Source organism: Mesoplodon densirostris, chromosome 6, assembly GCF_025265405.1.
Source record: "Mesoplodon densirostris isolate mMesDen1 chromosome 6, mMesDen1 primary haplotype, whole genome shotgun sequence".
Lineage (NCBI taxonomy): Eukaryota > Metazoa > Chordata > Mammalia > Artiodactyla > Ziphiidae > Mesoplodon > Mesoplodon densirostris.
The window spans coordinates 4,974,267-4,991,583 of NC_082666.1; the positions used below are offsets into that span (position 1 = coordinate 4,974,267).

General features: G+C 48.1%; 1 protein-coding gene across 11 annotated transcripts in view; it reads left to right on the plus strand.

Moving 5' to 3' along the window:
- Positions 1-17,317, plus strand: part of RAPGEF1 (Rap guanine nucleotide exchange factor 1) — a 152,649-nt gene that overhangs the window by 67,132 nt on the left and 68,200 nt on the right. For 8 of the 11 annotated variants that reach the window (XM_060101732.1, XM_060101739.1, XM_060101733.1 and 5 more), the window contains 2 exons: positions 15,349-15,488; positions 16,127-16,240. In XM_060101732.1, the coding sequence (XP_059957715.1) occupies positions 15,349-15,488; positions 16,127-16,240 (254 nt within the window). The remainder of the gene's footprint in view (positions 1-15,348; positions 15,489-16,126; positions 16,241-17,317) is intronic. The other 3 variants (XM_060101734.1, XM_060101738.1, XM_060101742.1) reach the window with 1 other exon arrangement.

The following is a 17,317-nucleotide window of genomic DNA, read 5'->3' on the forward strand; positions in this document are numbered from 1 at the left end:
TGACCTGTGGCTCCTCTTTGTCCTAGTGAGAGGGTTTCTCTACCCCTTGCTCCCCAGGGAGAAGGGTCTTTAGCGTGTCAAGTTGGTAGTAAGTGAAATAAGTTTCGTGAAATATTTAGCCTTACTATCTGCAGTGCCCTCTGATATTTTGTATTCTGTTTCATGTTTTGATCCAGGAAATTGATTTGGGGACCTACTAGTGGGTTGTGACTTGAAGTAAACGTTAGCAGGAGGAGTAGACCACACACCTGCCCCCCGTGTAGCCAAGGCCCACTCAGCTTCGTCTCTCAAGGATGCCTTTTCACCCAAGTCAACCCTCATCCCTTTGCATTTTTCACAGCTGGATTCTGCAGTGTCTGCTTGGCTTACAACTCCAGGGCTTCCTTCATGAATGTTTTGTGGCTATGTCAGGAAGTAAACCCTTTAATTCTTCAGCAGCTGTCTCGCTCTGCTGTGTGTTGGAGCCCTGGGTGTACGGCTTTACTTCCGTGTTAGCTGATAAACCACTTGAGGGCAGGGCCTACATTCCTGTTCAACCATGGACCCTCTATGGTTCCAAATGCCTAGCATCTGGCCGGTGGAAGGAGCCACGTTGTGCCCCATGGCCAGGGCCTGAACTCAGTTTTTAATAATGTTCCAGTGGAAAAGTGAATTCTGACCACAGACAGCTGACTTTGAGAAGACATGTTTCTGCCTTCCCCTCGCCATGTGGCCTGTGTGTGTTCTTCCTCCTTGGCTTGCCGAGATGGAGGCCTTTAGACAATCGGCAGGAAGCCACCTCCTGTGCAAAGATTTGGTCCTTTGAAAAGAACTTCAGTTCTAGGACACTTAAAGGATACGGCTGCTGAGGGAGAACAAGGGAAAATGAGATGTCTTCTCAAAAAATGCACACTGTTTCCTGCTCTGAGGATTCTAGAATGAGGCAATTGGATTTTTACTAAAGGCACTCACTGCGGTGGGATAGGTTTTGGGAGAGTTCTGAACAACAGAGAAGATTTGGAGACAGTTAGAGGAATGTTGTTTGGCTGGGTCCAAGATCCAGGAAAGGGGCTGGCCGCCACTGAGGAACTGTCTTTTAAAAATACATATTGTGAGGCCATTTGCCATTTATCACAGACTGTAAAGGTATAAATTCCTTGAGAACTGAGAGGCCTTTTTGACTTCAGAAAATCCCCTTCCAATGCTTTCTAGCCAAATGTTGGCAACTCCAGCAGTCACTAAAATATGTATTCTTCAGCGACCTGTTGTTTAAAAATAGTGTCTCGGTTCCATCCCTAATCCCACCTCCCAAATTGAAAGACTCAGTGTATAACTTTGGCCTCTCCCTTAGGCTAAGAGACTGTGCCTGAGATTTCATAACAGAGGGTATTTTTAGCCCAGGTGCTAGCACGGCCAGGAGGTGGCCACATCTTTGATGTCTTTCTGTGAGTGAGCCATCTTGGTCTTGGACTTTTCCAGAAGGGTGTGATTCACTTTTATAAGCAGTCCTGGCCTGAAAGTCTTTTCTTCTACTCTTGTGGTGACTTGCTTCCCTGGTGATCAGAGTTGTGAACACATCTAATAAACGGCATATTTGCTGGGCTCCAGCTTAAAAAAGAGGAAGAGGAGCCCACGCTGAGATGTGCCTTCTGAGTCGGAAGCCGGGGTGGGGGCAGGGCAGTGGTGCTCGTAGGCGAGCACAGGGCCCTGCACCCATGGGCACTGGATTGTTATGAGTGGGACACAGGAGCCCACCTTCCTCTGAACCTGTACTCTGCTTCATTTGAGCCATCTTTAGGGAACTTAACTCCCTTCTCTCTCTACTAAGTTTGGAGACTGCGTGCCTGGTGTGTGAAGCTGCACCGGGTTCAGATCCAGTCTGTCCCTTGTTCCTCAGCCTCAGTTTTCCTGCCCTGGAGGGTCACTGTGAGGATTAGCTGAGACAGACCCATAGAGTGCCTGGGTGGTGCTGGGCACTCCCTGCAAGCAGTGGACCCAGCGACTGCTGTGTTGCTGTTGTCGGCTTCACATGGTGTCTGCAATACCTTGTACACGGGGGGCCCATACATCTGACTGGAAACAAATTGGATTGGATTTCAGGCTGTAAGCTAATGAAATTCTGGCTTTGACTAAACCAGCCTGACGTCAGATTTTCGAGGCCGCTCAGAGCCTCCTCTGGTGGGCGGTTAGACCATCTGTGGCCGAAGTAATTCATGAGCAGAGAGTAGGTGGGTGTCCCCAGCACTGGAGCGGCTGTCTCGCTTTCTGTCTTCTTTGCATTTTTACTTACTATGCTGAAGTTGTCCCATGAGGAAGAGAAATGACTGGAAGCTGTTTAATACTTCTCAGCCATTACTGAGGAGGGAGCCCTGGACTGGCTTTGTTCAGGAGGCCTGGGTCCTAGGCTGGTGGGAAATCAGTTCCCAGGGCCTCGGCTTCCTCTGTCATAGACTCAGATCCCTTCAAGTTCCCACGCTTCATGGAAGCTGAGAGCCCACCGCTCACTTGGCACCTGGTGGGGAGTGGGGCCTCTGAAGCAGGGCAGCCAGGACCACCTTGGTCCTTACCCCAGAGAGACTGGGATGGATCAGCGCTTGATTCTGAACATATAGAGCCGAGTGGGGGTTGTTTTTTACCCCATGCGTGTACGAACCGACATGGTAGACGTTCTTGTGAGAACAGAGCCCTGGCCGCAGACGTGTTTGAGGCACAGGAGCAGACGGGGGGGCAGGGTCTGTCAGGGAGCAGCCGAGTAGCCTTTGCTCGTTTTGTTCCGGAGCAAATGCGCTGCCTCTGGTTGCGTGAGAGCAAAGGCTGCCTCTCCTGCAAACCTGCCCCCTCCCACTCCCACCCCCATGCCTGGGAAGCCAGAAGTGCGTCTTTGGAGCAGTGGTTATTTTCAGATTCCTCTGTGTCCTTCAGAGTTTTTTGCAGCCTTTTCCAAACCAGCTCCTGTTTGCCGACTCTGATGTTCTTCATTGGTCCCCATGTGAAGCGTCCAAAGCCTGTAGTCTCAGCCCTTTTTCCTGCCCTGGGGAGCAGGCTGGGTTTTCACTCGAAGCCCGTGGGTTCCAGGGCGCTTCCACCGGCACCAGGAGCCGTCCTCCTCCTGAGTGGGCTGTGAGCAGCTGGAAGGGTCCTGCCTTTACTCAGCACGTCGGCATCCCAGGAGTCCTTGCTGCATCAGGACTGAGGATTTTCCTGGGTCTCCCCCACAAGATTAGGGGCTCCTTGGAGGGAGGAGCTGTGTCCTGCTCCTTTCTCTGACGCCAGCACTTGCAGATGCTTGGCATATCAATATGTATGGGACGAATGGGTGAGTGAATGAATGAGGGTGCCGTCTGTGCCTGCCCTGCATTATCTGATGCACCCTGTTTCTCTGAGGTGATAGGGAAGGGAGGGAAGTTTACAGGTGACCCTTGTCCCTTCACTTTCTTAGATCTTTGCCCAGCGAGAAATCCCAGCAGTGTCCCAAACTGCTGGGGATTGTGACTCCCAGCTCCTTCTCCTGTTGCCTGGGAAATAAATGAGTGAACATGTGCTCACAGACAAATGTACATGTTGTTTTTCCTCTGGAAGCCCAGAGGGTGGCCTGACAAATCATGAGTTCTCGGGGGTCCCTTAGCTGGGCCTAGAGCAGCTGAGGTGGATGGAGCTGCCGTCTGCTGCGGCCGTGGTGCTGCAGTGCCCCGTGCTGGGCCTGGCGCCTCATGGACACGACTTCCTGCCCCCACCTCGGGCTGCTGGGCGGGCGACACCGTGCTACACAGTCGGCTCAGCTGCCCTTGAGGAGCGTTGTTTGAATTCTGAACTGGCACCAGTCCTAACATCCAAGTTCCTCTGAGGGACAGAGGCTGCTCCAGACAGCTCCACCTAAAGGACAGAGGTTAGGGTGGACCTGCTTCCTGTTGTAGCTGGGCTCCTGATGATGGGATGCGCTTTGGCCCCGCCTGCTTTCTGCCCAGTGTGTTGGTATGTTTACTCGGAATAAACTGATCTCTCTCCTCTCTCGTCTCTAGAAATAACACTCTGGAGAAATGACTAATTTACATCTCTGGAAGTCTGTGAAGCCTGTGGCCTTAAGAATCTTTGGGTCAATTCCAAACAGTCATAGAAAAAAAATCCTTCCTTGGGAGTAGGCCACCCTGGGGACAGGCTGACCTTGAGTGGTTCACAGCACGCGTTAGGGCTACAGTTGCCTTGTCTGTGATGAGTGTTTGCGTGTTCTGGGGGTGGGAGGTGGGGGACTAGGCCCCTGCGACTTGGTTTCCTCATTTGCCAAAGGGTGCTAAGAATCCTTCCAGTCCAGTGTTGATGTGAGCTTGGCCCTGGGCAGGGCCTGGCTTCCAGTAGGGTGTTTAAACACACAAGCTGCTGGTTTAGCCACTTGATTGGGCTCCAGGAGGGAAGCAGCTCTCAATCCCAGAGGGTCCCCTTTCATCTCATGGGATATCTGTTCGTTATTTGACGAATTTTTCATAATAGGAGTAAGTGTTGGGAAAACTCTTTGTTCAGTGCCCTCTCTGACAGGTAGGGGGTGGGAGGCTCCCCAGGAGGTCATCTTCAGGCTTTGTTCACATCAGAAGTTTACCTGGCGGAGGCTGTGGCTTCTATGTAAATCCTTCAGGGTACTTTAGTTACTGGATTCTCCTCTTTTTCTACTTTTTTTCTTTTTTCTTTTCCAAGTTGCTGGAAGTTGAGAGGCAGTTGAGCCTCAGAAAAGTAAAACTGTATCTAACAGCCCAGACAACATCACCAAGAGTCCAACTCCTCTCATCTCTGCTCTACCTTTTTTTTTTTACAACTTTCTTTAAATTAAAGTAAAACACACATGTAGAAAAATGCTCAAATCATAAGAGCACCGGCTCAATGAGTTATCTCCTCTATTTAAAAATTCTACAGTGTTAAAAAATAATAATTGCCCATTCAGAATGGTGGCAGTTATCTCAGAACATTTGGGTAACAGCAGACAACATTTATTTAATGTTTACGAAGTGCCAGTACTGTGCTAAGTGACTTTACATGGAGTACTTTATTACATCCTTATAACAGCACCATGAGGTGAGGTGAGGATCATTATTCCCATTTTATAAATGAGAAAAGTGAGGCCCCAGTGGGCAACTTACTCAGAGTCACACACATTGGGAGTGTTTCACTTATATCAGAGCTGCAGGTGGGGTGGGAATGAGTTCACAGGGCTGTCCTTGGCCATGTGTGGAGGTCAGTGTCACTCCTTTTGCCCCCAAATCATAGCAGAGGACATGATGTCACTGCCAGCATGAGTGTCCTTGGTCCCTGCTGCCGAAGAAAATTGGTTTGCATTGTTGGGAAGCGATGATTGTCAGAAATTCCTTCTGTTCAAACAAAGTCTGCCTCCTTTGCCCTACACCTCCCGCCTTGCACAGCGAGTTTCCTCACTCTCTGTCCCTGTACCACGTGGTGACTAGAATGAGATCCTGCAGTGCCTCCAGTAGGCAGTGGTTAGTGGAGGGCCTCAGAGCCTGGAACTCACGTGCTGCCCTGGAGCCCAGCCTGGGGGTGAGGGGTCCCCCTGTGGTGGGCCCTTCTGCAGCTGCACACTGTCTGCCTTTCCGGGGGAGGCGAAGCACCCTTAAAGACCTCAGTGGCACAGTCCAGAAGCGCTGGAATCCAAGCAGCCCAAGGTGCTTTCTTTCAAGAGACCAGTGGACCAGCCTTCCTCACAGAGACGGGGAGGGCCAGCCACTCCCAGGACCTCTAGCTGCAGCAGTGCTGGAAATGTGTCTGGTCCAGTGGGAGACTGGATTCTGAAGACTTAGCATGAAAGAAAAAGAAGAGTAAAATGTCTCGTTGATGGTTTTTATTTAATTGCATATTGAAATTATAATATTATGGATAATTTAGGTTAGTTTAAAATCATATGTGGCTCTTGTTGTATTTCTGTCAGATAGTACTGGCCCAGGGAGTCTGTTGTCCTCTGGAGACCTAGATGGGGAGAGGGAAAGGTATGGTTTCTCTCTTGTCTTCTCCCTGGAAGTGGCTTGAACAACATTCTCTTAACCCAGATGACCCAAACTGAACCACCACAGCAGAGAAAGTTCTTGATTGAGTTGTCTCTGACTCACGTGTTGGCATTCCTCAGAGAATTGTATTAAAAATCAGTATAAACCGTCCCGTCTACATCACTAATCAGATATTACTCTCTGGTGTTGGTTGAATGTAGTAGTTGTTAGTTGTTGCAGAATTCATTCATTGATTCTTTTGTCTTTGTGTTCACTAACAATCATTTATTTATTTTCACTGTGTGCTGGTTTCGGGGCTAAGTGCCGGATTCCAAAATGAGTTAAGGTTTAATCCTGGGCCTCCAGGAAGCGTGTGCTCAGCTCTCGTCCTGCCTTGCCCTCCGCAGCAATGGAGAGAGGGTGCCCGTACCTCTTCATCCTCACCAATGCTTAGTGTTGCTTTTTTTTTCTTTTCTTTTCTTTTATCCATTCGGGTGTGTGTGTAGTAGTATTGCTTCATGGTTTTAATTTATTGTTTCCTGATGACAAATGGAACGGAGCACCTTGTCATCTGTTTATTGGCCATTTGGATTTCATCTTTTGTGAAGTGTCTGTTCAATTCTGAATCTGCTTTTAATCCTTACCTGTTACGCAAGTAAAGCAAAACTGGTAGCTCTGTTGGAGTTGAGCCCAGATCCACAGTGAAGCCTGGGTTCTTCTGTAGGTGGCAGGGGCCCCCAGGCCTGATCTCTTTCCTGCACCCCACCTCTTCTGCTTGCGCCCCGAGTCTCACTCTTTGGCACAGTCCCTGCTGGCCTCCCTCCAGCTCAAGGCAGCTGCGTGGTCTCTTAGCAGGTTTTCAGTGCTTATGCCCTTTGGCCTAACAGTTCCATTTCTAGGAGCCTATCTCAGACAGGTGCTCAGAGGGCTAAGCCTGAGGGGGTGCTTCCATGTGCTGTTGTTTGAAGGGCAAGGGCTAGGAACCAGAACCATCAGTCAGAAGACTGGTGGACTGTGTGTGGTTGGCCTTTCAGCAGAACATTATTCACCCGTTAACTGTGCTCACATGGGAAAATGCCCACAGCATATCGCTCAGTTGAAAAAAGCAAGTCAGGGAAATATTTCAGCTCTGCCATACGTGGAGTTATGAGGGATTTTCACTTTGTATATTATATATTTTTATAGTGCTTGGGTTTTTATAATGAGGTTGTTTTACTTTTGTTACTGAAAAAAGAAAAAAGGATATGCTTAATATTTCCATCAGCACCCACAGCAGCATCATAGCTATCAGTCGACTTCCTGAACCAATGGGTAACATGAACAGATTTTCATGTCAAAAGAGCCTTTGGTGTTGCAGAACTAGAGAAATTATTTTCCCCGTTTTTCCTAACACGAATAGTTCTATATTAAGTAAGAAAGAGGATCTTTTAATATGGAAATTGTTGGAAAAAATGAAGCATCAGGTTACTTTGCGCTCTACTAGGCTGGGATTATTTTTAGCCTTTGCCATACTGAGTGTTGGCAGAGGCTTGGCGGTGTTATTCTGTAACAGTAACGGGTGCCGTGTACTGAGCATTTGCTGTGTATCGGGTCCTTTGCTAAATGCTTCACACGCAGGTTCACGCTTCACCCTCGCAACAACCACCCAGGCAGGTCGGTCCTGTGGTTACGCTTGCTCCACAGGCGAGGCACCTTCAGCTCAGAGAGGCCACGCGCAAGCGAGAACACCAACTGCCTGCTTCCAGAGCCCGCTGCCCGTGACCCACTCACTCTCACGCTGTCTTTGTCTTTACATTACAGTCTGTACAATTCTAGATAAGCAAACACACCTTTAAAAGTCTGAAGTCCTTATGTTTAAATAGTTCTTCCTAATGTCCTCGTGTCACTTCTCCACTCTAGTTGTCCTTTTAACACACTTGGGAAATGGTGTGGATGAAGGAAGCGGAAGTGTGCAACCAGAGCTCGTGCGCGGATGAGCGGGAGTCCTTCCAGTGCCCAGCTCCGCGCCCTGCACGCCGTCGGTACGAAGAATAAGCAGCCACCGTGTCTCCCAAGGAACTGCCTCAAAGTGTTATCCACCCTGACCCTGACTTTGTGGTCCCTTGTATGGTTGATATGTAGAGACTCCCCCATCCAAGGCAAAATTAAGCCCTGACAGAAAGCACTGCTAAGTTGGGATCCCAGCTGCTGCTACGGATGACGTCTGAAAGGCCAGTTGATGTGTACATTTGTCAGCACCAAGCAGAGATCGTTGTTAAGCCTGGCCAAGGGGCAAATTGAAAATTTAAGAATGAAATATTGAATACCTGGCAGACTACTTGGAAGAAACTGGTTTGGCTTTGGTGTGTTTTTGGTTTTGCTTCAGACCTGATTTTGTGAGCAGGCTACGTGCCTCTCCTCCAGCCCGTTCTCTCTCCCTCAGGGTAGAGAAGGACGTTCATCTGACAGCCTGTCTGCGGCCTGTGATGGTTGCCCAGGAGAGTGCTGCTCTTAGTAACATCGCGGCCATCTCTACAGAAATTGATTGTGAGGTCATGTAAGCTTTCCTCCTCTGGCAGAAATGACGATTGGTCATTGGGAGCTCCAGACCCTCCTTAGTATAAATGCCGTACTAAGTGGTGGTTGAGGGTTTTTTTTAAGTTCTATCCATGAGCTTTGAAGTTGTTCTGGCAGATTTGATAGAACGCAGTAAGATACACCAATTTAAAGCATTTCCATGGGAAGGAGGACTTTTGTTTCCTTTGGTTAGGTATGACCCTATCGAAAAGAGTGCAAGTCTGGCAAGCCCAGGTGTTGGGAGAGCAGCTGGGACTCAGCCTTGCCCTTGGGGCTGCAGAGTGGCACAGACCCTTTGGAGAGTCATCTGGCAACATCCATGGAATGAGATGTGGTGTGTACTCTGTAGCCTAGCGGTTCTAGTCACAGAAGACTCTTGCATGTGCTCCAGAAGGCAAGTATGAGAAGGTCCATTGCCGTGTGTTTATAAAAGCAAAAACGGGGCTTCCCTGGTGGCACAGTGGTTGAGAGTCCACCTGCCGATGCAGGGGACGCGGGTTCGTGCCCCAGTCCGGGAAGATCCCACATGCTGCAGAGTGGCTGGGCCCGTGAGCCATGGCCGCTGAGCCTGCGCATCCGGAGCCTGTGCTCCGCAACGGGAGAGGCCACAGCAGCGAGAGGCCCGCGTACCGCAAAAAAAAAAAAAAAAAAAAAAAGCAAAAATGCTGAAAATGACCCAGTATTCACTGGCAGGGTGGGGTTAAGTAAAACTGCTATATGTGGAACTTCACAGCACTGAAAACAAAAGCACTTATACACACTTCACCTGGCCAAACGTCAGACCTACCACTAAGTGAAAAAGCAAGAACATAGGAATATTTACAATGAAATACCATTTAAGTTAACTTCACAAACCTATACATTAAACTATACTTATAGATATAAACTATGACAAAATATAAAGGATGAGGGACTTCCCTGGTGGCACAGTGGTTAAGAATCCGCCTGCCAATGCAGGGGACACGGGTTCAAGCCCTGGTCCGGGAAGATCCCACATTCCGCGTAGCAACTAAGCCCATGCGCCACAACTACTGAGCCTGCACTCTAGAGCCCGTGAGCCACAACTGCTGAGCCCGCATGCCACAACTACTGAGCCCGTGCTCTAGAGCCCGTGAGCCACAACTGCTGAGCCCACGTGCCACAACTACTGAGCCCGCGCTCTAGAGCCCGTGAGCCATAACTGCTGAGCCCATGTGCCACAACTACTGGACCCACGCTCTAGAGCCCGTGAACCACAACTACCGAGCCTGCGCTCTAGAGCCCATGAGCCACGACTACTGAGCCTGTGCTCTACAGCCCATGAGCCACAACTACTGAGCCCGTGTGCCACAACTACTGAGCCCATGTGCCACAACTACTGAGCCTGTGCTCTAGAGCCCGCGAGCCATAACTACTGAAGCCTGCATACCTAGAGCCCGTGAACCACAACTACTGAGCCTGTGCTCCAGAGCTCGCATGCCACAACTACCAAGCCTGTACCCTAGAGCCCGTGAACCATAACTACTGAGCCTGCGCTCTAGAGCCCGTGAGCCACAACTACTGAGCCCATGTGCCACAACTACCGAGCCTGTGCCCTAGAGCCCGTGAACCACAGCTACTGAGCCTGCGCTTTAGAGCCCATGAGCCACAACTACTGAGCCTGCACTCTACAACCCATGAGCCACAACTACTGAGCCCACATGCCACAACTACTGAGTCTGCGCTCTAGAGCCCGCATGCCACAACTACTGAGCCCGTGCTCTAGAGCTCAGGCACCACAACTACTGAGCCCGTGTGCCACAACTACTGAGCCTGTGCTCTAGAGCCCACGAGCCATAACTACTGAAGCCTGCGTGCCTAGAGCCCATGCTCCGCAACGAGAAGCCACTGCAGTGAGAAGCCCGTGCACCGCAATGAAGAGTAGCCCCTGCTTGCTGTAACTAGAGAAAGCCCCTGCGCATCAATGAAGACCGAACACAACCATAAATCAATAAATAAATTAAATAATAAATTTTTTAAAAAAATAAGGGATGGATAAGCACAAAAATCAAAACCACAGTTACCCGTCGTCGGGAAGAAAAATATGATTATGACGGAGCATGTGGTGGCGGCAGTGAGATTGCTAATGTTCTGCTTCTAGAGCCGTGCTGTCCAGCACGGCAGCCACCAGTCTCGTGTGGCTGTTTATTTCCATTTCAATAAAAACTCAGTTTCTCGGTCACACTAGGCACATTTCAAGTGCTTAATAGCCTCCAGTGGCTGTCACGTTGGATAGTGCAGATACTCCATCATTGCTCACAGTTCTCTTTGATAGTCTGGGTTGGTGGATGCATGGATTTGATGAATTCTCTGTAAGTTGTACATGTGTATGTATGAAATCTTTCAAAATTTTGTTTTAATTTCAGTACTAGAAAATATCTAAACACATACATTTACAACTTCCCAAGTGAAAAGTCAGAGATGGTCATTAAAGTCACCTGAAACTCTGCAGTAGTGCGAGAGCATCTCTTCAGCATTGCCCTCTACCCAAGATGATTGATACACATGAGGAATGTGAGAAGAGGGGCAGGAAGTGTGTGTGTGGGGGGGGGACTGTTGGCAAGATTACCCCAACGTAGCTGCCACCTTTGCTTCCTTCCACTTCGCTGTCACTGGTCATTATAGTGCTTTATCAGCACTGAAATGCATAGTTTGAGTGACCTTGCAAGTCTCCTGAAACCTGTGTTGAAATCTGTGTTGCTAAGCTGTTGTTTCAAGGAAAAAGTGACAAGCAGCCTCCAAGTCAAAATCTGCCCTAGTTAGTGCTGTCCTTAATTTCCAGGCTTGAGGAGGTTGGTTGTCATTACAAAGAACCTGCTTCCTCCACTTCATTTATCACATCTTGTGCTAGAGCCGGCTGCTTTGAGGCTGCTAAATACTACAAGGAGAGAGATTTATTGGTGGATATAACACTTTCTTTAACTGCTGATGTGGATTCCCAGCTGTGCCCCAAGACAGACCAGAGTCTCAGGCTGTGCTTGGCAAAGCAGAGGTTGAGAGGGTGTGTTGTGAAATACTTCCTGGGCTCTGTTTGCTCTCAGGTGGAGGTGTCCTTACTTGACCCCTGGGTCATGATCAGGGGTTTGTGGGAGCCCCCATACCTTGTTGCCTACCCTAGCTCCACCCTGGTCATGATGGCAGAGATGTGAATCTGGCCAGTCCCTCAGCCCCCTACCTACCCATATAGCAACTCGGGGCAGCAGACCAGAGGAGGCGGAAGTTGGCTCGCCCAGCCCATGTCTCTGAACATTTTTGGCCACCAGAGAAACTATGCATCCTGCCTTTACTTCCCCATTTGTGTCTGCTTTTCTTGCCCTGCTTTCAGTCTTGCTTGCCCGGGTGGAAGTCACACCCTAACATCTGACTTGGGGAACCTGTCTGGTGAGGGGTGTGCTGAGACTTTCGGGATGCTGAGGCCGGCATCCGAAGGAGGAGGATGGGGGCAGCAATAAGGGCAATACGGAAGGAGGCACCAGAGAGGGACACAGATGAACTTCTGGTCAGGACTAAAGGAAGAGGAGAGGGGCACGTGTAAGGCCCTCGGTTCCTCGGGATCGCGGGTCAGATGTTCAGTGCCGCAGAGTATCCTGACTCAGATCTGTAAGCAGCTGGGAAATAAGAATTCAAAGTTTGGTCAGACTTGCTACCCATCCAAATCATATAGTTAGGTTAATTAGTTCCCTGCATTGAGCAGGTACCGTGTGCCCAGCACATGGCTGAGTACCTCACCACGTTGTCCACAAGCAGCATCTCATTTAACCTACATCACATCAGCCGTTTCTAGAACAATGTTATCAGCCCCATTTTCCAGACAAAGAAACTTAAGACTTGGAGAGGTGCCGCTGAAGTCTGTTAACTCAAACAGACTGACTGCAAAGCTCACCCTCTTAACTACCACATGAATTAGTAGACTGGTCACATCATTTCGAAGTATAAAGAAGGAGGTATAAACTGTACATGGGGCCCACCCTGCTTGGGTGGGGAAGGCGAAGGGGGGAGCTAGAGCAACCACACCATCCCAGTTTACCTGCTTTGAATCCCAGGGGTGGTACAGTGTTTGAGGACTGGTGCTGAGAGCCCCTCCGACCCTGCGTTGAGCCGTTCCAGGTGAGGAGAGAGGTGCATGAGCTTCCTGTGGATTTGTGTCCACATTGGGGCTCTAAGAAGGGCTTTCTGCAGTTCTGGCCAGCAGACAGACAGCTGTGAAGCTGTGCTTGGTTTGACTCCACTCGTGAATGAAGGTCAGGCCCTGGCTTTTTCTCTTTGGTCCAGAGTGCAGTGGGTTCCTAAATGATTGCAAAGGGCAGATCGTTTATCTGATCCTGCCTGCCACCTGGAAGGTCTTTGACAAAAGAATTGAACTTTGGCCCTATTAAGTCATATGCAACACTAGTAGACACACTGACATGCCTATAATACAAGGTGCTGTGTCATTTATTTGGAAGGTTTTTTGTTTTTTGTTTTTTTAGTACTTAATTGCTGGGAAAATTGAAAGGGAGTGTATTTTTTATTTTAAAAATACAGATAGGGGACTTCCCTGGTGGTACAGTAGTTAAGAATCTGCCTGCCAATGCAGGGAACATGGGTTTGAGCCCTGGTCTGGGAAGATCCACATATCGCGGAGCAGCTAAGCCCGTGAGCCACAACTGCTGAGCTCACACTCCACAACTACTGAGCCCACGCACTGCAACTCCTGAAGCCCGCGTGCTGCAACTGCTGAAGCCCACACGCCTAGAGCCTGCGCTCCACAACAAGAGAAGCCACTGCAATGAGAAGCCCACACACCACAACGAAGAGTAGGCCCTGCTCACCACAACTAGAGAAAGCCTGCGCGCAGCAACAAAGATGCAACACAGCCAAAAAAAAAATACAGATACTTCTTTTTCCATTGCATAGGATCATGTTCTCCCTAATTTTCAACCAATTTCAAGTATTTCTTGTGAATTTCTGACATTACCTAAAGAAGCAGTCCTTTTTGTGGGTTTTTTTTTTTTTTTTTTTTTTTTTGGCTGCGTTGAGTCTTCATCGCTGTGCGTGGGCTTTCTCTAGTTGTGGTGAGTGGGGGCTACTCTTCGTTGTGGTGCCCAGGCTTCTCATTGCAGTGTCTTCTCTTGTTGTGGAACACGGGCTCTAGGTGCGTGGGCTTCAGTAGTTGTGGCACACAGGCTTCAGTAGTTGTGACTCGAGGGCTCTAGAGTGCAGGCTCAGTAGTTGTGGCGCACAGGCTTAGTTGCTGTGCAGCATGTGGGATCTTCCCGGACCGGGGCTCGAACCTGTGTCCCCTGCAGTGGCAGGCGGATTCTTAACCACTGCACCACCAGGGAAGTCCTTGTGGGGTATTTTTTCGTTGGTTGATTTGTTCATTTGTTGAATTAATGTTTCCTGAGCATCTTCTATGGGCCAGGTACCATGTTAGCACTGGAGATGCAGGCTTGAACAAGGCAGGTACAGCCTTCAGCGAGTTTGCATTCTTGTGAGGAGATAAACACATAAGTAAATAATTTAATAAGATGGTTTCAAACAGTGGAAAGTGCTGTGGTAAATGGCGGGTGGTAAATGAAGGAAGGCTGCTCATTGGGTTAGTTTTTTTTAACAGCTTCATTGAGACATAATTCACATAACATGACTTCTTTAAAGTGTAGAATTCAAGTTTTTTTTTTATAGTAATTCACTGGGTTGTATAATCGTCACCAGATTCTAATTTTAGAACACTTTTATCCCCCACCAAAACAACCCTCTTACGCACTAGCAGCCCCTCTCTGTCCCTCTCTGCTCTCTTCAGTCTTAGGCAACCATTAATCTACTTTCTGTCTCTATAGATTTGCCTGTTCTGGACATTTCAGATATATGGAGTCATACACTGTGTGGTCTTTGTGACTGGCCTCTTTCACTTAGCATAATGTTTTCAAGATTCATCCACAGTGTAGCATATCAGTACTTCACTTAAGTGTAATTTTATGCCTAAGTATTTTATTCTTTTTGATAATTGTGAATGGAAGCTTTTTAGACATTCATTTTTTATATGTTCCTTGCTAATGTATAGAAATATTGATTTTTGTATATGATCTTGCATGTGATTTTGTATATCATCTTGTATCCTGTGAGCCCACTAAATTTGTTTATTAGTACTAGTAGTTTCTTAGTGGATTGCTTGGGATTTTTCATATATAGGATTATGTTATCTACAAATAGAGATAGTTTTATATCTTCCTTTCCAATCTGGATGGCTTTTATTGGAGTAAGAGAGTACAAAATTGAACGACAGTAGTAAGAACAGACACTCTCATCTTGTTCCTGATCTTGGCGAGAAACCACTTAGTCTTTCACTGTGTCCCCGAGGGTTTCAGACACCTTAGTTCTGTTTCAGTCTCCACTGCCAGCTCTGAGGCCTTACCCATGTCACTTGTTGCAGTTCCCTAAACCAGAAAACGAGAAGGTTGATTCAAAAGGGCCTTCCTTTCCAGTTCTTACATCAAGCACTTCTGTGATTCTACTTTGGTATTCTTTCATCTTAGCCGGTTCCCTTGGACATTGGTTAGATCATCAGACAAACTCTATAAGGACACTTGGAAATATTTGCACGTTTGTTTTCCAAACCCATTTTGACTGCTTTCAGCCTAGACTAGATGGAAATTGCAAAGATTGAAACATGGAAGCAGAAATGTTTAATGGATCCATATTTCCTATCCTTTGTAACCCTGAACAGCTAGGGGGAAAGATTTGTTTGAGGGCGATGCTCATTTCCACAAAAGGTCAAAGAACCACAGCTTCTTCCCACTCTACCTCTAAAAATCCTTACCTTCTTTGTTTTCAGACTCTCAGCGTTCTCATCTCTCCTCCTTCACCATGAAGCTGATGGACAAATTCCACTCACCCAAAATCAAGAGAACGCCATCAAAGAAGGGAAAACCAGCTGAGGTGTCTGTGAAGATTCCAGAGAAGCCTGTGAACAAAGTAAGCTGACTCTCTAGGTGTTTCTCCTGGCCTTCACCTGCTTTGAGCAATGAGTTTGTGCTATTTTTTAAGTTTATACCCTGGGGATTGAACTTTCAGTACAGAACACCTATTCCATAGCATTCCACGGTTCCAGGCGGAGCCTTCATTGTCCCTGTGAAATATGAACCTTTAGGATGGTGAGTGTTTCTCCTGTTCATCAGAGTCAAGCTTGGTTGGCTAGAACAGTTCTTTTCCAGCTGTGTCATCCTCTGGGCATTTAAAACAGCTCAGCTCGTCATGTTCACACTCCAAGATGCTGCCTCTGTGCCCCAGAGAGGCCCACGTTGCCCACACATAATCTCTCTCTCTCTCTCTCTCTCTCTCTCACACACACACACACACACACACACACACATACACGCACACACACGGAAATTCGTGATGTCCAGAACATCCATCATTCGGCTTTAGGGCCCATGCTCTGAAACTTGCTAAACCCTTGAAACCCAGCCAAAGATGTCCTCAAACACCAGTAACCTCAGCAGGGCCAGTCAAGCCAGATGTGTTGGAACAGCTGTTGGTTTTCATCAACCCCTCCCTTCAGCCTAAAACGGCCATTTCAAGCTCTGTAGGAATCCAGGTTTCCTCTCTTCCAGGAGGCAACAGACAGATTTCTACCAGAGGGCTACCCTATCCCCTTGGATCTGGAGCAGCAGGCAGTAGAATTTATGTCCACCAGTGCTGTGGCTTCCAGGTCTCAAAGGCAGAAGGTCAGTGTGACGTTAAGAACAATTGGGTTTGCCGTGCCCTCTACTGCAGAATCCTGGCCCGTGGTTTTGGGGATGGAAAAAAAATCTATTGCAATATCATTGTGTTCATCTGGGTGGCAACTGTGGGCTTAATTGTTCAGGAAACAGTCCAAGGAGCCTTGGATAAATATAAGAGTTTATCCAAGCCCCCATGGCCTTTGGAGAGAGCTCAGTACTTCATGGCGAAAGCTCCGGGATTTTTGGGATTGGTTTGGGTGTGCTGCTTGGGTCCAACGGGTTCGGGGGAAGCGGGTGAGTCTCATCTCTTAAGACCAGGTGTTCTTTCCTTGAGTTGCTAAGATGACCTGGATAGTTGAGAAAAGGAAGGGCATCTAAAGTGTAAGCTACTCCGTTAACTGTCTCCCGAGGCTCGTGAGTGTGATGCTGCTGTGCGGACCCGGCACTCTCGGAGCCGGGGGCACCTTTTGTGCCGCTAACGTGTACCAAGCCTTCTTTTAGCCCCATGCTATGTGCTTTACACGCGCTCTCTCACTTAATTCTCATTATAACCCTGGGAGGTGGAAACTTACCTTGCAGAAAAGGAAGCTGGGACTGTGGAGATATTAAACGTTTGGGCAAAGTCACGCAAAGAGTGGTGATGCTGAGATTTGAACACAGGCCATCTGACATCAAGTCGAAACTCTCTCGATGCTCCAGTTACTCTTTATGAAAGTCAATTTATTTTTTAATATCGAACAGATCTAATGTCAGCTCCCACATGTAACTGAACATAAAAACAAAATTAAACTCAGCGGTGTAAAATAAAGACAAGCCTCATAGCTGAGTAGGTTCTGAACCCTTCAGCGACGGTCCACAGTGTAGTTTGTAGAACTGTTACCACAGCTGTCACTTGAATGCCACCAGCAAACACTGCCCTCTTACGTAAACACATAACTCTTCAATTTTGCAGGGCATCTACTTTTGTTTTTATGTTGACCAGCAGAATATCTTAAAAGTCTAGTTAAAAGTGGAGAAAATAAAGGTTTTAAGTCCAAAGTCCTTGTTGAATAATCGTTTTTCCTGCCCCATCTGTTAAGA